The sequence below is a fragment of the Phasianus colchicus genome, chromosome 1, assembly GCF_987193195.1.
Source record: "Phasianus colchicus chromosome 1, bPhaCol1.hap1.1, whole genome shotgun sequence".
In the NCBI taxonomy this organism is placed as follows: Eukaryota; Metazoa; Chordata; class Aves; order Galliformes; family Phasianidae; genus Phasianus; species Phasianus colchicus.
In genome coordinates this window covers 46,397,453-46,422,071 of record NC_143436.1, presented here as the reverse complement: position 1 = coordinate 46,422,071, position 24,619 = coordinate 46,397,453, and the positions used below count along the sequence as shown (strand labels likewise).

The 24,619-nt window shown below is 42.5% G+C and overlaps 2 protein-coding genes across 6 annotated transcripts; one reads left to right on the top strand and one right to left on the bottom strand.

Annotated features, from left to right (window-relative positions):
- The first annotated feature begins 1,555 nt into the window (after positions 1-1,555).
- Positions 1,556-13,822, top strand: HAL (histidine ammonia-lyase). 2 transcript variants are annotated; one of them, XM_031600433.2, is made up of 20 exons: positions 1,556-1,941; positions 2,386-2,446; positions 2,626-2,653; positions 2,953-3,027; positions 3,133-3,205; positions 3,291-3,357; positions 3,557-3,594; positions 3,673-3,798; positions 5,023-5,162; positions 6,319-6,366; positions 7,699-7,846; positions 7,926-8,021; positions 8,139-8,197; positions 8,989-9,069; positions 9,860-9,925; positions 10,010-10,175; positions 11,224-11,358; positions 11,874-11,982; positions 12,080-12,149; positions 13,037-13,821. In XM_031600433.2, exons 1-20 carry the CDS (start codon positions 1,695-1,697, stop codon positions 13,184-13,186), a joined length of 1,983 nt encoding a protein of 660 aa, XP_031456293.1. In that variant the 5' UTR covers positions 1,556-1,694; the 3' UTR covers positions 13,187-13,821. The 2 variants fall into 2 exon arrangements, with proteins under 2 accessions (XP_031456293.1, XP_089996196.1); XM_090140070.1 differs by lacking the exons at positions 2,386-2,446; positions 2,626-2,653; positions 2,953-3,027 and having other exon boundaries at positions 1,811-1,941; positions 13,037-13,822.
- A 1,734-nt stretch (positions 13,823-15,556) lies between these two features.
- On the bottom strand, positions 15,557-22,878 carry AMDHD1 (amidohydrolase domain containing 1). Of its 4 annotated transcripts, none has more exons than XM_090140078.1 (9): positions 22,339-22,876; positions 22,029-22,135; positions 21,815-21,879; positions 20,930-21,207; positions 19,206-19,431; positions 18,147-18,271; positions 17,163-17,256; positions 16,608-16,768; positions 15,557-15,657 (listed from the first exon to the last, which is right to left on the bottom strand). In XM_090140078.1, exons 1-9 carry the CDS (start codon positions 22,719-22,721, stop codon positions 15,606-15,608), a joined length of 1,491 nt encoding a protein of 496 aa, XP_089996204.1. In that variant the 5' UTR covers positions 22,722-22,876; the 3' UTR covers positions 15,557-15,605. The 4 variants fall into 4 exon arrangements, with proteins under 4 accessions (XP_089996204.1, XP_031456294.2, XP_089996207.1 ...); XM_031600434.2 differs by lacking the exon at positions 15,557-15,657 and adding an exon at positions 15,742-16,086 and having other exon boundaries at positions 22,339-22,878; XM_090140081.1 differs by lacking the exons at positions 15,557-15,657; positions 16,608-16,768 and adding an exon at positions 15,742-16,086 and having other exon boundaries at positions 22,339-22,870.
- Positions 22,879-24,619: the final 1,741 nt, after the last annotated feature.

Sequence of the window (24,619 nt, the reverse complement as noted above, 5' to 3'; positions counted from 1 at the left end):
ATGGTGAATTGCTTCATTTAGAATGGAAATGGAGGCTCATTCAATTTATTTCTCTTCTGAGTTTTAATTAGTATAGGCTTTCCAGTAGATGAAGCTAGGTATTTCACCAGGAGATTCATCTTTTCCTGTTAGCAGCTCTAACATAAATTAAGGCCTGAATGCATCTCATTAGATTTTATCATATCAAGTTACTCTGGGTCCTTCCATTCTAATCTAATCTACATATGTCTGTTAACTAAAATGAGCTTAACTTTCTAATTAATGTTCTGTCAGACATCTTTTAACAAAGTCATTAAAGTACTGGCTTTTTTGGAACCAAAATAGCATTAAATGAATAGCAAAGAAACTACCTAAACTGTTAAGGCTTTCCTGCACTAAGGACTTAGTGAGACATTCAGTTATTTTGTTGCTACCCCTCTGAGCAATAACTTCTAGTGGGAAACTTCACTGAAAGGACTGAAAGAAATTTTTCTCTATTTCAGATTACACTGTCCCTTCCATTCACTCCAAAATGTAATCAGTCTCCTGTGACATTTATGCCTGAATGAATGGAGATCTTCTCAGAAAAGGTTTTGGTAGGAAGAGGGGATATCTAGTACTCATTCGAGCTATTCTATTGCAATGAAACCCTTTCTTTTCACTGCTTTTTGAGATAACTTTTTAAGTCATAAAAGTCCATATCCTGTATAGTGATTTAGCAGTTAGCGGTTCATACTGCCATCTGATCTTGACTTCTCACTGCCAGAGCTAGGAAAGAGGCAGTGGCAGGTATGGCTTTCAGTAGTGTGTCCTGCTCTGCTGAGGTGATGACTCCTACACACTGACTTCCACCATTCTTTTGTGTGGGCACTGTCATTGCTGAATGTTGATGTTGTTTTAGCACCATTCTAATTGGTATTTCTGCATATTTTTTCTTCCTTGCATTTATCTGCAGAAGAAATTTGGCATAGCAGCACCAGTCCTGGCGCTGTGCACGTGTCCTGTTACTTACTGTTACCATTCTGACAATATCATCCCAAGCACATGTGAGAGGGTAATGGAGGGAAGTTGGTGAATCTTCTCACCTGCAATAGAATATTGTGTCCTAAAACTTCAGCACAGGAGTGAGCAGTGTCTATGGACTATGAGTGTAGTCTTAGTCTTACACTAAGAGCTAAGGGTATAGTCCAGTCTCCTTTCAATCCCAGCAGCCATGACCAGTCCATCATGGGCTGAATACCTTCCAGTCCTGTCCCTCGTGGAGGTTTTCATTCATGCAACCTAATGCCATGCTCTTAGTTAACAGACAGCTCTGTTAACTCTCTTTAAACCCTTAAGTTTTCAGAGCAGCCCCATTTCCTCTTACTCTGATTTATTTATTCTTGATACATAAACTTCAGCTCCTAAATTTTCACTTTTATATTCCTGATATTTGGCCAAAAAAAAAAAAAAAAAATCCTGTGTGGCAGTAGCTTCCTTTTCTCTTTCCAGGAAAAGGGTGTGCTCCCTCGATTTGGTTTGATTGGATAAAGTTAGCTGAATGCATCGATCTCACTTATTTACAAAGGTGGGGATCTTTGGGGGAGGATTTTTGCCTTTATCTGATTGGGACACTGCAATCCAGCCAGACATCGCTCTCCAGGCTGCCGTGTGTGAATGTAAGGCTGCTTCACTCTGCGGCTGCTCTCAGGCGAGGAGCAATCTGGGGAGGAAACATGCTAAGATACACAGTGCATGTCCGAGGAGAATGGCTGGCAGTGCCATGCCCACACGGCACGAACACGGTTGGGTGGCTGGGAAAGGAGGCTGTGAGGCGGTACATGAAGAACAAACCTGATAACGGCGGATTTACCTCCGTGGAAGAAGTAAAGTTTTTTGTTCGGAGGTGCAAGGGTCTCGGCTTGCTGGATCTTGATGATACAGTGGAGGATGCCCTGGAGGACAACGAGTTTGTTGAAGTTGGTAAGTGAAACCTTAGGCCATGTGTGATAGAACGATTGTGTTGGTGTCTGAGTCAGCAGCTGCACTCTAGTTCATCTGAAGTTGTATCCGAGACAGTGTCAAAGATTTGTATGGAAAAACAACCAAATGCAACCTTTGTTAGTAAGAACTATTTCAGGTTTAGAAGTTACGGGACGCTGTGTACGATCATCTGTGTAAAATGTCACATACTGTCAATGACTGGGATATGGAGCATGTCCAGGCATTGGACTGTCCTGTTGTCACCTTTGAAGTACATAAAATAAACTACATGAATTATTTTTATGGAGGCGTACAAACATGTTTGGTGCTGACAACAGCAAATTATATTACTTAACATTATGTACTGTAATTAATAACTTATTCATCTATACGTAGAATATGGTCAGATTCTGTTCCTATTCACTTTGCATATATCTCTTCTAGTTATAGAAGGAGATATAATGTCTCCAGACTTCATACCATCTCAGCCAGAAGGAGTTCATTTGTATCCTTTATTTTGAATCTTCCGTGAATGTTTTACATTTCCAGATACACAGTTTTCTAGATTTCCACATTCCTGAAGTGTTCCTTCATTCTAAAAACACTTTGCCAGCTCTAATCAAACAGACATTACTGCACGTGACATCCCTTTTGCCCTTTATTTTCCTTTACAGAACATTTCAGATATAGCAAATATCGAGAACCAGAACAGGTAGGAATGGCCAACAATTGCCCAGCTCAGTAATGATCTGCATTTATCAGAGCTTGTTGAGAGTTCAACCGCTGCAGTATTCATGGCATTGGTGGCTGTCAGTTCTGCTGGGCCTAGAAACATGTATTATAATTTCCTTATTATGTTTTTGTTATGATGTTCTTGTCTTACGCATGAGAGCGTGCACGAGCTTCTCATCATTGCTGAGCTCTGCCTGTTTGTTTTGTTTTGTAACTCTGATCATTAAGCAATGTTATGTGTATATGTATCACAAACTAAAAGGTGCTTTCTGGGTGTAGTATATCTCTTTAGATGGCAGCAGCTTAACAACACAGGACTTGGTCAACTTAGGAAAAGGGCTCTACAAGATAAAGGTAAAGATTCTAAACAAATGTGGCTAAAAATTACATGCTTGTCTTTCTACAATTAGAAATTACGTGAGGATACATAAATTAATGTTCAAAATGCACATTTTCTAGCTCACCCCTGAAGCTGAAGCGAAAGTCAAGCAATCGCGAGAAGTGATTGAAAGGATTGTAAAGGAGCAGACAGGTGAATATTTTCATCTCTATTAATTGTTTTTGTCAGTCACTTTGAAAACTTTCTCTCCTTAACCAGAAATGTATGGTTCTTGCAGTTGTTTATGGAATCACCACAGGGTTTGGGAAGTTTGCCAGAACTGTCATTCCAAACAGCAAACTGATGTAAGTTACGTATGCAGCTTTCTCCCTCCTTTCCTTTGGGGAAAGAAAGAAGACAAAGCACTGCAGAGAAGCATGTTGCACACTGCATGCTTATTCTTCTGTGGCTAGACGAGAGGGGGCTGCTTTGCTGTTTCTGTTTTGTGCAAAACAAAAATTGCCTTTGAAAGAGCTTCTTATGTAATTCTTTTATTTTCTGTAGGGAGCTTCAAATGAACTTGGTTCGTTCACATTCTGCAGGTAATGGGAAATTGCTCAGTATTTTCCCTTTTTGTGCAGTTGATAGCAGGTCAGTAACTGAGCCCACTGCTGTTTCAGGTGTGGGGAAACCTTTAACCCCAGAGAGGTCCCGCATGCTGCTGGCACTGAGGATCAATGTCCTAGCAAAAGGCTACAGTGGAATATCCCTAGAAACCCTCCAGCAAGTTATTGAAGCATTTAATGGTAAAAAGATGCTTACAGAAAGCTCACACTGGTTGTTGTTGTTACGTTTATGTTTTCTGTTTTCATGTCTTGTATGCTTCGTTTATTTTTAACTCTTTCTCTAAAGATGGGCTCAATGAGTCAAGCTGTGGGTGTTGTTCTTTTGTTCTCTTGACTTGGTAGTTGTGAGAAACCAGGACTCAGTCCTCTACAACCTCATGGGTAGAGGCTTTATTGAAGAACTTGGGTGTGAGCAGAAATGCCAGGAAAGGTTAATGACTAAGCTGATCAGCTCAAGATTAAGCAGAAAGCTTCTGGCAGAAGCAGGAGCTGAACCTGGATAATGTAGATCCTGATTCACACCCAGCTTTAATGCCTGGTGTGACATTCTAATATGGCAGTTGTGACCAAAGAACAGCTCTTCTTCCTGTGCAGGACTTGTCTTTGGGATATACAGGGACTCTTACTGAGAGGACTCTGCACTGTACATGAGTTCAACTTCCCTTCTTTTTAGCAAAACCTGTAGAATAGAAGATTGCTCTAACGCTGTGACACATCTGTGACAACAGAGCCATGTTTATAAATGTGAGGCCTGAAGAATACAAGGCTTTATACTGCTTAGCACTTCAAAAGAAAAGAAATAGGCTGGTCTCTTCCCTCCTTTTCCCTTGATTTCCTGGGTCTCTACATTTCGCATTATCATAGAATCATTAAGGTTGGAAAAGACCCCTAAGATCAAGTCCAACCATGAGAACCACCATACCCACTAAACCATGTCCTGAGCAGAATACTGTAATCATGAAGGCTGGAAAAGACCTTCAAGGTCATTAAATTCACACATTCATTGTAATTGAGGCAGTGAAAAAGGCTTTAGAGATGGTTTCTAGGAGTTACTCAATGTTTAGTGGGCTGAGAAAAGAACTTAGAGCTTTGACTGGTGGTAAGCCTGTGATGGGGATCTGAGAAGAGTGACATTTTGATGGTGCCATGTACTTATAGATGCAACTACCACTAGCCATGGTCCTCTCACTCCTTACAGAACTGAATTCAAAAGGGAACCAGTTTCTTTATAAGCTGCAACTAGTCTGGGAGCAGGCACCAAACCTCTCTGCAAAAAGAGTAGTCCTATTTGTGCCACTGACCACAGCCATTGATTACAGAGTATAACTGTGACCACCTACTTGCCGGCTTCACTGTTTTCCAAGGAGTGTGCTCTAACAGGAGCTTTATTTGTTTTATTTCTAGCTTCCTGCCTGCCTTATATCCCTGAGAAGGGAACAGTTGGAGCCAGCGGAGACTTGGCCCCCCTCTCTCATCTTGCGTTGGGATTAACAGGAGAGGGAAAGATGTGGTCCCCAAAGAGTGGCTGGGCTGATGCTAAATATGTAAGATTTAAGAGTATGTGGATTTTGTGTACTGGTTTGAATTGGGAGTAGGTTCTGTTTAGCAGCTCATCTTCTACCTTAAGGAATGGGACAACTGGCTCACATCCCTGGAGCAGAAATGAATACGCAGCATGTCCAAAAGAAATACCATGTTATGTCATCATAATACAAAATACTGCAGTGACATCATTTAGAGGTGGGCAGGATGTGATACCAGCTGTGAAGAGCTATTAGTACATCTTCAACTCCATAAACATCAACACTGTTTCAACAAACCCAAGGTCAATTCAAAACTGCAAGGAGTAACTGGAGATTTATTGAAAGCAGGAATTTATCAGTAACATTTCTAGTGCATTTATAAACATTGAAAATTTATGTAGCAAGCGGATACGCAGATTTGGACATTCAATTTTAGAAAGATTAACAAGGGTCACGAGGAAATTTACAGCACCCTCCTTTACAGCAAGATGCCTTATAATGGAATTTTTTTAAATGAATTAATTGTTATCCTATCACAGTACATCAGCAGATTGATCTGGTGTTGAACATCTCCAAAACTGGATTCTTTCATGGTAGTTTGCTCTTTTAAACATATCAGTCTTATCTGTAAATATTTGAACATCAGATTTATTTGTAGATTGCTAACTGTATCATCACAGTAGGCTGTAGAACGTAAGAACTACGTGTGGAGAGGAGATAGGGAGGAAGGAAGCCAGCATGTCCTGGACCTCCCATTGTCTGATGTTAGAGGGACCTCAACTCATTCTTTTATGAACCTATGTCAGGCAGAGCTATCATCACAAGGTGTTTCCAGCCCTCTCTCCTATTACTCTTTCCCACCAGATAATACATGGTAGATGCTAATGGACTGTGTCAATATCTCATAGTTGTGTTCCTACTGCCTTCTTTTAATGATACTGGGAAATTAGGTGCTAGTTTAGAAGCCCCAAAATGCTGTCCCTTATTTAGCCCAGAAAAAAAATTAGTCTAAATTGTTTGTAATATAAAGCTTTTTTTCTTCCTTCGCTTGTGTTTTTTTTATTATTTATTTTGTATTAATGTACAGAAACAGTTAAGCTTTTAAAGTTTGGGGTACTGAATTACTGAAATATATATATATGTGCATATATATCTCTTTTCACTGAACTCTTCACAGGTCCTCGAAGCCCATGGTCTGAAACCAATTATCTTGAAACCAAAAGAGGTAATAAAGGGTAATGTCAGCTGTTGAAAAGCAAGTTTAGTCAATCACTAGTTGCTTTATACTTGCAACTGAAGCCTGAGATGAGCCAACAGTCATTTTAGATCAAGCTTCAAGGTATTTGAAGTCAGCTATGTGGAGGGATGCCAGAGACTCCATTCACCAGCAGAGCTTACGGCAGCATTTCCATTGCAATTCCCATGTGTGTGAGATTCAGTACAACCACAGCTAAACAGAAGCTGTGACTGTAAGGCTTCAGGCCAGCAGACAGATAAGTCCCATCCTGCCTCCTGCCCCCATTTCAATACCAGTGATGGAATCCAGTCCTTTTGCAAGCAGTAACTGTAATGGATCTGTATTTCCAATGTTCCTGACCATCAATGGAAGTTATTGCAGTAGCCATCCCAACAGTTATAGCAGATGTATTCCTTGCAGCACCAGTGCAGATCTGTCCTTCTGGTTGCCAGTCAGCAGTTCACTTTGCTGTCAAAACCTAGAGATCTTGTATTCACATCTGTCCTCATTTTACAACCTAGGCTTTGTGATTTGTTACAAATGTGAATTTACACATAGGCTCGCATTGCATCCTTTGAGAAGATGGCTCCTATTAGTGGGTTATAGAATTCTGAAGGCTTTTGCTGTGGATGACTTTAGAAAAAATGCATCATTTCACTTTTAAAATATATCTTATGATGCTTAGTGTGCAGCCACTAATAGTAGCATGAGTGGATTATGCTGTATTTGATAAAGAACCATCTCAAATGGGATTTATCTCTCATCGTGTCACCCTACTTGACTTGAAATCAATCTCAAATGTGGTGTTTAGATTGTCTGTGTGGTGACTGAAGAGGGACAGCCATCTTCCAAAAACACTTCATCTCATCCCAGAACTGCTAAGAAGTCCTCTGAAGGCACCTCTCTGCCTTTTGACAAAGCTAGAGTTCATGTGACAGACCCCAACCACATAGCTGACTTCTAGGTGGTTAAAATCAAGTGAGATTAACCTCACTTCAAGTAACAAGTTTACCTGGGAACACTGCAGATTTGAGGTTTGTGGAGTCCTCAGGTATGGGGCCTCAGAAGCTGTAAAATAACAAGAAGAACAGTAGCAGCAGGAAGCCAAATCCAGTATCTCCTACAGGCAGACAGAAGACTCTCATGTTTGTTTAGAACAAAGCTGTACTTAGCTTTTTTTTTTTTAGCTTATTATGATTTTCTTCAGGACAATCTAGGGAGCTCAGCAAAGGTCTTCAAATAGCTTACGTGAGAATCATCACAGAGATGGGGGATGATCACAGTATGTGGACTTGGTTAACATCTGTTCTCTCTTTGAAGGGTCTGGCTCTCATCAATGGGACACAAATGATCACCTCGCTGGGATGCGAAGCAGTTGAAAGAGCCAGCGCCATTGCTAGGCAAGCAGACATAGTGGCTGCCCTTACACTTGAAGTCCTGAAGGGTACAACTAAGGCCTTTGATACTGGTGGGTGCTGAGCTTTTTCTCTGTTTGCTGGCAGGCATTGGAGAGAGGCAAAGGCAAACAGTCTCATTTGTTTTGCTAGACATCCATGCTGTACGTCCGCACCGAGGGCAGGCTGAAGTGGCATTTCGGTTCAGGTCCCTTCTGGATTCTGACCATCATCCATCAGAAATAGCAGGTAAATCATGTCAGCCTTCACTGTGCCAGGTTGCATAGGGCAGGCTGGGTCTTACAACTGTAGCACATTTGCTTTTGTGTGAGGAATATTTGGTTTTTGTCCCCTTGTTCTTCCTAGAGAGCCACCGTTTTTGTGACCGAGTTCAGGACGCATACACAATGCGCTGCTGCCCACAGGTAAAAATCAACTTTTATTTCCTTTCCTACCAGTAGAAAAAATGATATCAGAGTTCCCACCTCAGAAACACGGTCACCTATGCATTTTGTCTGACTTCATTAGAGGAAGAGATGTTATTTTTCTTCTCCCTTACTTCGAAGTTCCTATTAATAGTTGATGTGTAATTTGCTGATCCCCTGCACACGTCTGTGTTTGGATCTGAAAAAGGCCCAGCACTGAGAGCAGAGGGAAGGTGCTGGTTTCCCCATGTGCAGATATTGTAGAGTATTTCTTTTGCACTGATGCTAAGACCTTGAATTGGGGAAAGGTGTTTCTGAAAGGACACAGAGTGACAAAATTTTTATATATTTATAGAGTCTCAAACATCCTGGATGAACTCAATGCCCTGAGTTTTAACACATGCAAAACTATTAAATCAGTAGAATTACCAGCTAATTAGCCTGTAATTAATAAGACTTCTCACTTTCTGTGGGGGATTTTTAAATAACTTTCCCCTAGTAACACTTATGCCACTGATGAAGTATCTTCCATTTAGGATGAACAAACACAAACAACTAAAGAATGACTTATTTAGTGCTACTGCCATCATAACAGAAAACCAAGTCTTCCAGGTGTCTAGGGTGGATAGTGTCCCACAGCAGCACTGATTTTAAGAGCAAATCCAAGATTGTCTTCAAGTGTGGATGTAGAGACTGGGGCAATGGGAAAGAGAGCACCTGCAGCTGGGTCAGCACCACGAAGGTGAGCTAAGTGCAGACACTCAGCACAGATACTCTGTCTTTTCTTTCAGGTCCATGGAGTAGTAAATGATACAATTGCTTTCGTGAAGGACATCATGACAACTGAAATCAATAGTGCCACGGACAACCCTGTATCTTTATATGATTTTATTTCTTTGCACACTTCTGTCTGTCTTTTTATATCTGTTGGTTTCATTTTCTTTTTCCTAAGTAATTATTTGCATGTGAGGCAAAAAAGAAAGTCCTACAGACTTCAATCAGTAGCTACCACTAGCTGCCATCAGTGCATGCAAGTGTGTGTTGAGGCAAGGAAACCACTTGTGATTTCAGTTTAGTGCATATTAAAGATGTACAGTACTCTATATGCTTATCTTGAATACGTAGAATGGTGGGGTTTAGCAATCAAATGGACTTAGATGGATGGTGACTTGTCATATGAAACATCTGGTGGTGCAGCATTAGTGAAACCTGCATTCCAGGGCAAGATTTGTGTGCCATCAAGGAAGGCAGACAAAATGTGTGTGATCAGTAGGCCTCCTCATGGTTCAGCGAGGCTGGGTTCTTCTCAGCACTATAAAGATGCTCTAACATCCCACTGTGAGCTGCCAAGCAATGCTGCTTGTTACCTAATACTCTACCTGCCTCAGAGAGAATCCACCAAGCAGCTGTGCTAGGATCCAAACACGTGTTTCTATACAACCCCAATAATTCCACTCCCTAACTAAACACTTCTCTTCATCCAGTCCATTTGAAAAAACACATGTCAAAACTATCTACAAGTTTGGAGAACTGAGACTGGGTAATACTGTATATCTGCAAATAAAAGCCTACTGGTATAAATATTCCTTCAGATAAGGAAGATGGCATATCTGTCATGTAAGCTCTATTCATTTATGTTTGTGCCTTAACTTCTCCTCCAAGATGGTGTTTGCTGAAAGAGCAGAGACCATTTCTGGAGGAAATTTTCACGGTGAATACCCTGCAAAGGTAATTAAGCATATGGAGAAAAAAGACATCTTTGTTTCTGTTTAATTTTCCTGTCGTCTGATTGAATGAGGAGGTCTTTTATAGGCTTTGGACTACTTGGCAATCGGAGTGCACGAACTCGCTGCAATTAGTGAAAGAAGAATTGAGAGGCTCTGCAACCCCTCGCTCAGCGAACTGCCAGCATTTTTAGTCACTGAAGGAGGTCTGAACTCCGGTTTCATGATTGCACACTGCACAGCAGCTGCCCTGGGTGAGTGCTTAAGCAGTATCAACAGAGCAAACCAAAGACCAGTTTACATTGAAGCAGTTGTAATTTCACAGTTGTCAAGGGATCTGCTCCTGTTTTCCTTCTCTTTCCCACATGCTTTGAGCTGGCTGGGTGTGATGTATGAACATTCGGTGCAGCTGCAATTATTTCAGCTCAGGGTTTTTTTGTTCTCCACTGCTCCATGAGAGCACTTACTGCTCTGAGGTGGACTTTGGGAGTACTTGCATCTTGATGGGCTTGGCAGAGAGCACTCTGATGTTGCCAACCCATGAGCTGCAGCTGAAATTGGTGAGTTATATAACCAGCAGCCTGCACATCATCTCAGATAGGGCTGTAAAACTCACAATAAACGGTGCAGGTAACACATACAACTGTCCTAGCCACTCTGCAGAACCCAGAGCCTTTGCCTGAATAGGGTTGGTCTCTAAATGGGAGAATATTTATGCCTAGATTCTCATAGGGACACCACTTGTCTCAAAGCAAGGCTGAATTACTTGGTGTCTCCAACCAATAGCCAGGTGCTTACAGCAGTATCAAACTGTACAGCTTGGAGGAGATTGAATTTCCCAGGGCAGAGTGTTGGAGGAACATACCAAAAATAAGCACTAGCACATTTTTCCTCTAGTACTCATGACTAAAGCAACAACAAACATGCTGGCCTGTGGGACATTACAGTTCATAGGGAGCCCACGTGAAGACAAACATGCTGTAAGCAAAGGGTAAATTGCAAGCAGGGGATGCAAACAACCAGGAACAGAGGGCACTGGAGTAGATAAATACCTTGCAGAAAACTAGTCAGTGAGCTACACCCAAAGACTGGTATTGGTGGCCTTTTTCAAAGGCAATGGCAGTTTTCAAGGTGTTCCTTACAAAGTACTCATCTATAACATTGATGCATTCTCCAAAGAGAAGTGAAGGTTGGACTCTCCTGCAGCCTGTAGTAGTGGATGGGCCCTTTTTTCCAGGCTGGCCAATGCTTCTGGGTGTCATTATCTGTTCTGCCCTACATTTCCTCATGGGGTTTTTGCAGTTTCGGAGAACAAAGCCTTGTGCCACCCTTCCTCTGTGGATTCTCTGTCCACCAGTGCTGCTACGGAGGACCATGTGTCCATGGGAGGATGGTCTGCAAGAAAAGCACTGAGAGTCATTGAGCACGTGGAACAAGGTAACATTCAAATGCTGATTTCCAGATAGATCTTATGCACGTAACCAGATTAGTGCCATTCTATTCAGATGTTGTTTGGGAAAAGAAAGAAAAAGAAAAAAAAAAAAGGCTTAATTCATTAGAAATAACTTTTAAAATGTTTTATTAAGTATATACTTTAAAAAGCAGTTGGATCTTTTGACAGAGATGAAGTAAACCCAGGGCTGTGTTTCTTATGAAAGAAAACTGCTAATGCAGGCTTCTCAGCAAAACTTTCCTCTCTTAGTTGGAACAACAGCTTGCTCTCTTGCTTTTTCATTCTTTTATTTATTCATTTGGCAGAGGATGTGCTTAGATACAGCTGTTAGTGGAAGAACACAGTAATACACAGCACACAAACACTGAACTCATTTGCCCGTACATGTGAGCACTCTGGGCTGTGCAGATCACACCAGCTACACCAAACACCACGGAGAAATTGATGAAGGAAGCCTCGCCTTGAGCTGGAATCTCTCTCCCTCTGTTGTGATTTCTAGTTCTGGCCATAGAGCTTCTCGCTGCCTGCCAGGGCATTGAATTCTTACGCCCCCTGAGGACGACCACCCCATTGGAGAAGGTCTACGACCTCGTGCGCTCGGTGGTGAGGTAAGATCAGATAAATGCCTCAGGTGGGGGTCACCCACTGCTTCAGAGGCCCGCTGCTGGCTGTGCTGGTGGTTAATGTTTGGCCAACTCATTGCAGGCCTTGGATGAAGGACCGCTTCATGGCCCCGGACATTGAAGCTGCTCAGAGGCTGCTGGTGGAGCAGAAGGCGAGTGCTGGCTTCTGGCAGGTCGGTGTGGCCTGGCCATAGGGGTAGCTGCAGCTCTGCTGAGGACATGCCCCTCACTACACTCACTGCTGGAGCCAGAGGCAGTGCTCCTGTGCCAGGGAGGGGGGGCTCTCTCTGGGTGCTGATCCCCATTCAGAGGGGCTGCATGTGCTCCCCAGCTGGGAGGCTCCTGGGCATGGTAAGGGGACGGGGCTGAGAGAACAGCAGCAGCCAAAGGTGCTAACCCAGGCCAAGTATTTGCACAGCTGTGGGACTGTGGAATCTCTCTTATTTGTTTGTAAAATGTAACAAAACAATTCTGGAGAGTAACCAAATGGAGTAAGATCCCAGTCTCTCCACTGTAAAGCTTTTGATCTGCAGCTGTCTTGCTGTCCTTAAAGAAGAGACAAAGGAAACAGTGGAACTCTCTCCTTTTCTGCCTTGAACAGCAGCCACCACCCCTTTCCCTTTCTCTTTGGCCATGTCAGCTGCCATTTGTTTCCTTGGCCCTCTCATGACCCAGTGATTTGCTAACAAATAGCAGTGATCCTCTCCCAGCTGTTACACACCGAGCATTAACCTGGCCGCAAGACATGATACGACTTTTTCATCTCACATCCTTTCACTTTGTCCTCCCAGAGCTGTATCTTTCTCTATCCCCTCTCAACTCCACTCAAATGCTCTTCTCCAACCATCACTCTGGCTGCCCCAGCAGCTGTTTCTGCTGATCACCTACCTACTGCATGCAGGTCTGTAATTCTCACCTACATCCCACTAACTTTCCCACAGGGTTTCCTGAAGTTGTGTGCTGATGTCTGACCAAGTATGAATTTTATTTATTTATTTATTTGCTTCTCACTCCCCTGTTTCACTCTCTGATTTCACAGGTGTGGGAAGTAGCTGAACCTTACATTGAAAAATACAGGAGAGAACACATCCCTGAATCCAGACCTGGTTCACCAACAGCCTTCTCCCTGGGATCGCTGGAAAGGAAAACATATGATGATCACAACCACAGGCATCACAATGAACTGTAACAATTGCTCTCCTCATACAGAGCAGACCCAGGACCTGCCCTGAGCGTGGCTGATCACCAAAACTCAACATGATCTCTTCAAGTGGCCCAAAGGAACCGTTTGTCTCACTCAGGAGCACATAGCAGCAGTAAAGAAATGGCTCCCTAGTTCCTTCCCATGGGACAGACAGCTTGGTCATTATAGTATGGATCTTATTAAACACCCTGAGCTTTCAAACACAAAACATTCAGACTCCTGCTGAAATCAGTGGATGTTTTACTCAGTGCCTTCTGTATTTTTGTCAGCTCTTTGGTTGTATTCTCTGTATCTCTGCCAATGATACTGAACAGTTGAAACTTGTTATTCTCACTTTTTTCTTTTTTCTTTTGGGAAACTGCTGCATTACTCTTCATTCTGCCATGAGCAAAATTATCTCAATGCTTAACCCTTTTCCCCTTTGTTCCTCCAGCACTGTGCACATTTTATGTAAAGCGTACGGATTCTTGTATAACAAAAGTATTTTAGAGACAGGTGCTTCACAAATCAAAAGAGCTCTGTGCATAAGAACATGCTGTGGTGATTAGTGCTCCAGAACAAAAACACTGCATTCTGATGATGGACTACATTTAATGCAGCTTTCCAAGACCTATAGGCTCACACCTGCAATAAATACAGAAAGGTTCCACATATGGCTACAACAGTGTGTTTTCTTGTCATGATGAAAGGTGTTAAAAGTAAAGGCTTAGCTTAGAAATAAGCAGCCCAGTTGACAAAGAGACCTGCAAATGGTACTGATGATTTCTGGGAGAGCAGGAGGAGGAGGAGCTGTGGGAGCAGTGGATGTGAAACAGCACTGGAGACCTGCACTTCCAATACTTATTGGGCATCCAGTTGGCTGCTGGCAGCCCTGTTCCACTTTGAAACTTGTGTTGTAATGTGCTCTGTGTTACAGCATCGACCTCTGGCACAGGCTTTGTGTGTTTTGCAAGAAAAGAGTCAGGACTTAGGCTTCCCATCATAGCACAGTGACGACATTTAAGGGCCAGTTAAAAACCAGTGACCTCGGCAATACTGACCTGATGATCACAGACATAGGGGGTACAGCGTGGGCTGGAAACCCTCCAGGTCATCAGCTATGCTGCAAGGGCCAAATCACTGGTATGGGTCCACCCATGTGGGCCTGCAGTGGGAAGTATGCCCTGAGGATGGGACACATGCCCACTGGCAAGTTAGCAGGGAGACTTTGAACATGGCCAGGAGAAAGCACAAGTTGTGCAGGGTTGTAAGGACCTGTCCTGCCCTACTGAGATGCAGGTGACTTTTGGCCTGTCATTCCAAGTTACAAACATGAGTGTGGTGACGGGTCTACAGCTCAGCAATACGCAGACCTGGGAATTAGGACAGCCCTATGGTGTGTGAGGTCCCTCCTCTGGTCTCTCCCCCATGTGCCAAATCTGTTTCCACCCTTCCAGCTACAGACTCTGCAACAAGCTTATCTCAAACTCCTGCTGAAGCTCTTCCATCTCACAGCCAACCAGCTGTTAAATAAAACCAGCTGTGATGATGAACCCCTACAGTACACAAGCCTGGTTGTTATACAACAATCTGGTTGTTATAACATTTGCCTTCAGCCTCAAGATATGGCTAAATAACACAGTTTCTCCAATAGCAAAACCAGCAGCCCTAAACAGTTCCCCACTGGTTGCTGCTATAACCTCAGATGTGGGAAATAGCACCCAAGCAGCATGAATGCAAGGAAAACCAAATGTGAACAAAGACATGTGGCTTACATTTTGTATGTTAACAGACAACCCAAGGCTCAGGGATATCAGAAGGGCACGATAAAGCTCCTACCAGAATGAGACTACAGTCCTTTGTAAGAAGAGAAAAGAGAAGAGAGAAGAGAGAAGAAGCTTTGGAAAAAAAAACAAGCTCTGAAGTTCCTAATTGCTCTTAGCGAGTTATCATACTTAACTGGTCATCACAAGCACATACAGACAAATGGGTCTCATGTCACTTCAGATTCAGCCTAAAATAAATGAGCACCTATATGAGACTGCAGGTCATCTTTTAGATTCAGTGTGGCTGGTATTTTGAGAGCCTGGCTGTACTCACCAGACCATTACCTCAGTGCACTGACTGCCTCTAGGAGTAATCTCTAAGGTTTAGTGCATCTTATTTCAATCTCCTACAGTGCATTCAAACTTTCAGCAATCCAGTGAGTGCTGTACTACTTCGCATTTTCCCCTCCTGCTTCTAATGCCTGCTATGAGATCCTAAATGTGGCAGGATGTTGCAGCTCAGCTTCTAAGAGATACCTTGTTGGACCCCACTGATTTTCAAGTCTGCAGAAACAGGAGACTTGACTTCTCAGAAAGGTAAGACACTGTGCTTCTTACCAGGTCAGTGATTCCTGGTTTCTGCTGAGTTCAAGGTTTCTTCAGGGTGCTGTGGCCTGCCAGTACTGCCAAAGCCATTCCAAATAAGCATGCCTGAAACCCCAGCCATAGGCTACAGGTTACATAACACCACACTTCCATGTTAATCTTACCCAGACCCAAACTTCTTTCTTCATTCAGAAGTCATTGGTTTTGTGGTTTTATTTATTTATTTCAAATTTTACAAATTGAAATATTCAGGAAACTGTCTTAATTCAAATAGATATAATTGATTTTTTTTTTTTTTGCTTGATAAAGTTCATTTGAATAAAAGGGGTGGTAAGATGAGCAGTGAAACAATTTACTAGTAAATACAAATCTGATTTGTCTGTCGCTTTGAAATAATCCATGCAAATGATTGTCTTCTTTCAGTAACTGCTCATCATATCACAGCTCCCATTTTTATAGACAACTTTTCCTTTAATTATAACATAGTCGATCAATGTTTGATGTCCCCCAAACTGGTATATCAAGTGCTCCCACCTAAAAAGACAACGAGATGTTTAAGAATATCCATACTTGCACAAAAGCATGTCACACATCTAGTATTTCTGTCAGTTATAAAATATTTGCTTTCAGCATGGGAAAGCACTATGCCATGTTGATGACAATTCAGAATTCCATGTTTACATGTTGATCACTTGTTGCATGAATACAATGAAATAATGTACAAGTAGAGTACAGTACAGCAGAATTCCTTCCACAAATAAACAGGTGTTATCTTCAAATAATTTGTAATTAGGCATATGTTACTTATAATATTAACTCTAAAAGTCTTAGGCCTTATCCTCCACTGGAATAATTAAAGAAAATGAAAATGGATATAAAATGTTATATGATATAAAGTGGATATATAATGTTATATGACATAAAAAGTATCCCCTTTTATAGATGAAAATAACTTCTAAAGCACAAGGAATACATTAACCTCTCCACTCTCCATGACACAGCGACCTAAGTCCCTTATGTTAAATCACATTACAAACAACAGTAGAAGAACATACCTTGATGAATTTATAATAACAAGATCCCCCTGCTTGCCAATCTCTATGGAACCATGCGTGTCTGATTTTCCCAGAGCATAAGCTGCATTAATGGTGGCAGCTGCTAGGGCTTCATTCATTGACATCTTCATGTTTACACAGGCCAGATGCATCACCATAGGCTAATGGGAAAATTAAGGAGAAAATGGGAGTTACCAATACACAAATAAAACTGTTTTTCAAATCCCAAAGCACTGTCCTCCTGCCTCAAGCAACAGAGTTGTCCTGCACGATGTAAATCTTGCCAATTCCAAAATGAGAAATGTGAAATTGGGAATTTGCAAGCTTGTTTTCTAAGCCTCTTGGTGCATTTGAAAAATCAAACCCCTTCAAATTTCAAGAACTTCTGGCAAATAGTACCACCCCACATAAACAGGCAGGGCCAAATGTCTAAGCTGGGCATGCAGCTCTCTTTGTGAATATGAAGAATGTTTTAGGCACGTAAGATCTATACACAAGCTGTACTAGCAGAAAATTTTGTACTTTCATGTTCTTGTAAGTATTAGGGTAGCTTACCATTGAAAAACAATATGCATTAGGATTAAAATCACTGCCAAGAGCAACAATAACTCCTTCATCTAACATTTTTCTGGCTTGAGGTTGCTTCAGTCTAGTGGGAAAAAGACGTTTGTCAGTACTGTTCACTTAGTTATTACATGATGAATTACAAAAGCAGAAGTCATCACTCAGTTTGGCTAAATTCATGCATTCAGTTACATCAATCCATTTGGAGATGAAAGGCCAAATTCTCCTCTTGGCTACCAATCATCCTATGGATAGCACAAATGGAACTGGGATCCACTGTTTCTGCAGTAACAACACGTGACAACAGCCACTAACAAGCACCAGGCTGCAGGCCAATGAAATGCTGGTATTTAGCCAGGCCTCAGCCACTTCAGGATTTACATGGTGAAAATCTTTATTTCTCAAAAAAGTAATTTTCTGGTCTGTATAGCTTCGAAGACAGGCTTGCAAACACAAGCAGTGGCATAACCAATGTAATAGTCTGTCCCATCCCAGTTCTGTTGATAATTCAGAACAGGAACTTGAGGCTGTGAATTTCATTTGTATATGTTGGATTTCTCTCACTTAGCAATGCTAATGCAAACAATTGCTATGGTGAGCTGCTTCATAAAAGCCCATTCTCCCACTGATGTCTATATACATATCTCACTGGGGTGGTGTAATTTCAAGGTAGCACAGCAATTCAGCTTCATCGATCTGACCTCCAACCATTCACTTACATTACAAATGTGATGCCCCAGTCACCTGGCAGTTAAAAAGTACCTTGACCAACTGAGTAACCACCAGTGTTGCCTCATTTTTAAGGATGTGTACCAGAAGTAAGAAATGAAGAGGCTTGTTCAGCTCTTTGTGATGGTCTTCACTGATCCATGCTACTCATTAATGGATAGATACAAGCTTATATTTGGCATTACCAGAGGCTAGAACCAGGAACATGGGTTTTTTTTTTTAATTCCTCCAATCTACTGTCCTTACCTTAGCATGTAGGCAGTGGTTGGCAGAAGGACAGCTGCACACTTAGCTTTTGCCATTGCTGTGATACCTTCATCACTAACTTCTTCTAGGTGGCTGATAGCCTGGGCTCCTAGTTCAGCTCCAAGCTGAGAGAACAGTCAACATTACTCACTGTTAATTCAGTAAAACAATGTTGTCATCAAGTAACTGGAATAGACAATTCATTATTAATGTAAAATTTACTAATAGAAAGATCACAGAGAATGCCTGAAAGAACCAATCAAATGCAGAAAGATACTTTCTAATTTGCTGCATGAAAAGCTAATCACAGCAAGGTATTAAGTACAGACTGGAAGAACACCTTCAGTGGCACTTCTAACTGATGAACTTGCAAACTATGAGACTGCTATGAATAAAATCATTACTAACTCCTACCCACAAAGTAAGCAGAAGAAATAGGGTGATAAGACTGACACTGGTTGCTGAATAAATAATGTCTGCTTCTTTCTGTAGAGCAGCAGCAAAAAGGCTTTTTTTAATGAAAAAAAAGATTTTAAAATCTTTTTTTTAAGAAAGACAAGAATAGCTTTCACACAGGAATGAAGAATTCTTTAAATGATGGCAAAACATTGAATCAGACAGACTGTCTTTAAAAAACAGTCTTGAGCCTACACTAGACTAAACCCGTGCTCTGAGTGTGCTTACTGTACAACTTGCTACAGCTAGACATACACTGAAAGAAAAAGCATTTTCCAAGTTGTACATAAACTGTGCTTTTGTCATCCTTGTGTTCATATATATCCACTCGGTTCCCCATCCTTATCACATGTGGAAAATGAGCAAAGTCAATATTTGATTAGGCAGTGCATGTTAGTCACAGAGGTCAACATTTGTCTCCATGTCCTTAACTCCAAAATTGCACAACGGCTTTCCTACTACCTATGAATGATCGACTTCACAAAGTCTTTGGAAAAAAACAACCCCTGGCTGTGAAAATTGAAATTCATTCACAGATTCAAGTATCAGAAAAGCAAAGCAAAACCAAAAAAGTTGCTTCACTGTACGTTAAGATAGAAATACCTCCGCAGATTTCATTGGATGGAGTTCATCACCATGAAAGTTAATCTGTAAACCTGTTTCTTTTCCAGCTTGAAGAATTCTCCTGGTAGAATCCAGATCAAAGACTCCCTTCTCACAGAACACATCTATATTGTTAATATGTATTTCACCACTTTGTTGGAGTTCTTTCAGTTTAGGGAGCTGGTTATTAATAATGTCATCTGTAGCTTCAATAGCAGTTTTCCCTCTAATGGAAAGAAAATGTTACAGAGCCATAAGAAAAACAACTTTGAAGCCTGGCAAACATTCAAACCATACATGCAACTGCTAAATTATTTAGAAAATGATGCAAATACAAATCATTCAACCTTCAAATTAAAAAAAAAAAAGCATGCAACTTACGTACATCCAAACATGACTTACTTTCCATTTAAAGAATATTAAGATAATATTACAATTTCTTTTTATAAGGCTGGTTTCTTTGGATGCTAGCCAAGACGCGGGACACTTAGGAGCCAATACTTCAGCTTTCCTATTCATATAGTCTGATCTACTTATATTGTATCCTAACATACAACTATTTAAAATATGTAAATAATTATTTAAATTTTTAAAATGATATTCATGCAATATTTTTATGTAAATATCAAAGCTCAAAGAGTATGTATAGCATAAATCATTATCTCCTCCTCTGATGATATCATTCAGAGTAACAGCTAGATAACCATTTCTAAATCAGACAGAGCTCCTGAGATTAGATCTGCCAATATCCGAATCATTTATGAACCCCCAATTACATAAAGATAACCCAGGAGTGTAAATGCTTATGAAATAATTAACAATCCCAAAATTGAAATTAGCATTCTGCAATTTTAAGATCTAGAGATAAGTGACATACTGCAGCTAAATGTCGGTGACATCTCTATCCTCATTTCAGGCACCGTAAAATCATGACGAGCTTCATATGTGGGTGAGTTTTCAGTTTAACAGTGGCAGTAAATTCAAGAACTCACATTCTATTCTGATTTATGAACACAGTTGCGCAGTCACAAAGCACAGTAAAACCTGGCACACTGCCCTTCCTTTGTTCACCTCTTACTGAAACAGTCTGGATTGCCTGAGCTCATGTCAGGCCTTCTCCCTTTTCTAATTTAGGCTCAGCAGTCTTTGGAGTAATCTGAATGTAAAGATTAGAACCAGAGCCAAGACAAAACAGAGGGAAACATTAAGTCTTGATTTCACATTTGGGGGAACAAACTGATAATCTTATTTGCATTTGAATCCTTAAATAGAGCACTTTCCGGCCCCAAAACCATGGGCAATGTGCTCCTTTGAGATCCTACACTGTTACTTAGACTGAAGGAAATCAAGAACTGAAAACTTGATGCTTCCCTCAGCATGTAACTCACCCAAACATTCATGAGCCAGCAGAGGGCCTGTGCTCTGAACATTCAGGTCTCAGATTAGGAAGAGCTGCAAAATTCCTCCTGGCCAAAATAAAAGCCTGAGGCAGAATTTAAGTTTGATGGGTCACAGAAAATCCAAGTAGAATAATCTGGATATGAGCATGTGAATGAAAAAAAGGGGATTTAAGAAGACCCAAACTGGGTAACACAGATGTATAGGTTTGAATATACTCTGTTATATTTTAGAAAGGTTGGTCAGAAGTTGTTTTTCTCAAAATAACAGCCTAATTTCAATGCAAAGCAGTAACAAAAATAGCAAGAAAAAATAAGTTATATTACTTTGGCACAGAATGAGCTCCACAGTAAGTTGAAGAAATGCCAATATCCATGGACTGCCTAGCACGTTCAATCACTCTCAGCATTTTGAGTTCTGTTTCTAAGTTCAAGCCATATCCACTCTTGCACTCAACCAAAGTAGATCCTGCTCTGCACATGCGTTCAAGTCGGTCTTTGAAAGTAGCAAACAGCTCTTCTTCTGTGGCCTTCCGAGTGTGTTCCACAGTGAAATGTATTCCTCCTCCAGCCTGGTGGATTTCCATATAGGAAGCACCTGCCAGCTTGGGGGAGAAAGGGGGAACAAAAACACCCACCACACACATAAAATTAGCCATTAAATGTGAATTTTCTATCTGGAAAGTGCTCTGAGGTCTTTTTGCAGCGATAGACAGAAAGAGGAAAAAGAAATCCCCATTAATTTGTCCTCCCTCCTCTTCTATCTGTCTCCTCCTGAGCAAAGAAATGATGTAAAAAGCAGCATAAGAAGAATTCATTTGAAGATTTACTTCCCTCTGAGCCTAAGGAGAAGACCTACTTCTTAAAGATTCTTCTATGTGTAAAAACAAGAAGGAAAAAAAAAAGACTTCAAGATGAAAATGGTAACAGAAACTGACACTCCTGACACAAGAAGTGCCAGGAGTCAAGGCATAAACACACTCAGGCTGGCTGCAAAAGCTACATTCACAGTGCCCTCGCAGCCTACAGTCCTCAGACATCACTCCTCCTCCCTTTATTAGATTACCTGACAGAAATTATATCATTTTCTACAGAACAAACACAGGTGTCACCAGAAAGAAGAAAAGGTTAAGCATTAAATTAAAGAAAAGGGGGGAGAGGGGAGAGAGGAGAGGGAAGGAAAAGCCCAGCTCTGTGATTGCATGCTGTTACCTTCATTGCAAACTCATGCACCCTATCACCAGCCCACACAGGATGTGTATGCGCATCCACCAGGCCTAAAGGAAACACAGCATACACACACACCCGTTATTTCGCTGTGTGACAGAGCTGTGGGAGCACACAAACGAGTCAAACAAAGCAGAAGCTCCCTACAAAGCCCCTCAGGCTTGCAGACCCTTGACAACGTAAGGCATAACACACCCACCTGGCAATACGCACTTCCCAGTGCAGTCAATTTTACTTTCAAACGTTGCTCCTGCAAAGCGGCGGCGGATAGCATCTGCCGGGCCCACGGCTTTTATACAGCCATCTCTGCAAACAGGAGGCAGCACACAAAGGTCTGAGCACGATATCGAATTCAGCTTTGAGACGCTGGCAGAGCACCTGAGGCACCAGCTCTCCAGCCCAGGGCAGGGTCTGGCGAACATCACTGATGCATCTCCAAGCCCAGACCTAAGCCCCAGCGCCGACCCAGGGACGCGCTGCCTCCTCCCAGCCCTCCTCACAGCACTCACAGCCCCACTACCAGGCTGGCATCGTGCAGCACGTCCAGCCTCGCCATGCCCTCCCGCAGCAAGTACTGCTCGCCGTGGCCGCACACCAGCACCAGTTGCCGGGCGTTCGCCAGCAGCAGCCGGTACTCGCCCGCCATGGCCGCAGGCAGCCCGATGCCCCCGATGGCACAAATGGTGGCCGGAGAGAAGGGCAGCCTGCCGCTCAGCTCAAAGTCCCCCGGGGCGGAGCGTGACCCCTCCTGTCCAGCCGGGGCTGCCCTGGAGGTGGGCAGCAAAACCCGACAACGGAATGGAGAGTTTCTGAATGGTGTGCTTGGCCTGGGCGTAGCCCAGCCCCACGGGAACGTAATGCCTGGCGGTGCTCCAGGCACCCAGGCCGACATTCCTTTACTGGGGCAGACACTGATTGCCCAACTCCGTGATCAAAAGGTTGGTTAGAATCTGCTGCCCCCTGCAGAGTTGGGGATGGGATAGCCAGGGAGCAAATATGGATGTTCAGTTTTCTTCTAGACACTCTAGCGTGTCCAGCGCAGGGCTACGAAGGTGCTGAACGGCACGGAGGACAAAGCGTATGAAAGCGGCTGAGGTCCCCTGGTTAGCTCAGCCCGGAGCAGAGGAGCTGAGGCCCTCACAGGGAGCGGAAGGGCAGCGCTGAGCTCTGCTCTGTGTGACAGCGACAAGGCCCAAGGGCACGGCATGGAGCTGTGTCAGGGGAGGGCGGGTCGAGTGGGAATGGTTCTTCAGCAGAAGGCGGTGGGCACAGAACAGAATCCCCAGGGCAGTGCGCAGCTCCAAGCTGACGGAGTTCAAGGACAACACTCTCAGACTGAGTGTGTCTGATTTGTGGGTGGTCCTGTGTGGAGCCAGGAGTTGGACTTGATGATCCTCGTGGGTCCCTTCCAACTCAGGTGATTCTGTGATTCTATAATTCTCTCTTCAGACATAGTGAACAATAGGGCTCCAGTAATCCCCAGCTGGCAAGTGGAATTTATTTCTAACCAGGTGGTCCCTCAATTGCCTTTGTGGCAGTAGTCTTTAGATATCCTCTTTTCATTTAGAAAAGGGATCAATGTATAACATTGCAACACTGAAGTGCATGCACATATTCCCATATAGCAGAAACAGATGGGTATGTTGGCTCAAATGCTGAACCACAAAGCAATGCGTGTCTTCCTTCAGAGCATTCTCCCTCACCAGGCATGCAAAAGATGAACAAGAGAGGTGGAAGGTGGTGCTGTACTTCCAGGAGTTCCTGCTGCTTATTTTGGCTTTCCCCAGCAGTATCACAGTATGTACGAAAACAGAAATTAAAGAGCAGCAACAGCACAAGCCAACGTGTCAAGCATGCAGCACAGCACACTGTGAAGCTCAGCACAGCAGTTCAGTCCTGCCAGCATACACTAGAGCTTCCCAGTTATTCTGAAAAGCTAACACTATCACACAGATGTTATCACAGTGATGGCACCATCTGCTGATGCACCCAGCTCACCCTAGCCCCACTTCCTCCATGAGCAGAGGAGCAGCCCTCAGTAAGAGAAGCTGCTGGCTGCTGAGTTCCAACCTTCTTCCCTAATATCTACCTCCACTGCTGACATTTTCAATGGGAACTTGGGAAAGGCCTCATTCTGTATCATGTGTTAAACTGTGCATGCTGTATCATAAACCAGATATTGTTTTGCCTCTCATTCCTGCTACTGAAATGTTTTGGAACACATTTGCTCCACTTGTTTTGAGGTGTCCTAATTCCAGCTCAAATTTAAAAGTACTGATCTATTCTGCTAGTACTGGCTTTAGCTTAATCAGCTCTTTTCCTGATGAGAACATATAAGAGATTTCCTCAACAGAATTGGGCCTTTTTCACTTTAAAACCTTGAGAAGGGCATTCTTCTTTAGTAAACTGAAGCACAGTTGCAGTGGCTTGCCCACAGTTTAGTGAACCACACTGATACAGGAGCTGGTTTCATATTCTGTGCCAGGCAGTTTTACCTCCACAGCTGGGTCACTGCCTGCTTTTGCTCTATTTTCTCCATCTGCAAAATGGAAAGTATACATCTGTATTTGACAACAGATGTACATGACAAGCAGTCATTGATGAGAAGGGACAAAGTTACACACAAATCCATGAGGTATAGCCAGTTGTGTTCTGGCTTGCAGAATGCCTTTCCAACCTCTAGCTGCAGGAGGTTCTTCACATGGGGAGGCTCTGACTAGCAGCATTAGCAAAGCAATGGTTGTCATCAGGTAATGCCGACAGGTAAGGAACAGCTTCAGTTAATGTCAA

What these genes read in the sequence shown, in the direction of transcription:
- HAL (XM_031600433.2), top strand. Translation starts at nt 1,695, where the DNA reads ATGCTAAGATACACAGTGCATGTCCGAGGAGAATGGCTGGCAGTGCCA. An exon ending in AACTAAGGCCTTTGATACTG is followed by an intron (nt 7,847 to 7,925) that starts GTGGGTGCTGAG and finishes TTGTTTTGCTAG; the next exon opens with ACATCCATGCTGTACGTCCG. An exon ending in CTGCACAGCAGCTGCCCTGG is followed by an intron (nt 10,176 to 11,223) that starts GTGAGTGCTTAA and finishes GGGTTTTTGCAG; the next exon opens with TTTCGGAGAACAAAGCCTTG.
- AMDHD1 (XM_031600434.2), bottom strand. Translation starts at nt 22,721, where the DNA reads ATGTCGGCCTGGGTGCCTGGAGCACCGCCAGGCATTACGTTCCCGTGG. An exon ending in TGGGAAGTGCGTATTGCCAG is followed by an intron (nt 21,880 to 22,028) that starts GTGGGTGTGTTA and finishes TGTTTCCTTTAG; the next exon opens with GCCTGGTGGATGCGCATACA. An exon ending in TGCATGAGTTTGCAATGAAG is followed by an intron (nt 21,208 to 21,814) that starts GTAACAGCATGC and finishes TTCTCCCCCAAG; the next exon opens with CTGGCAGGTGCTTCCTATAT.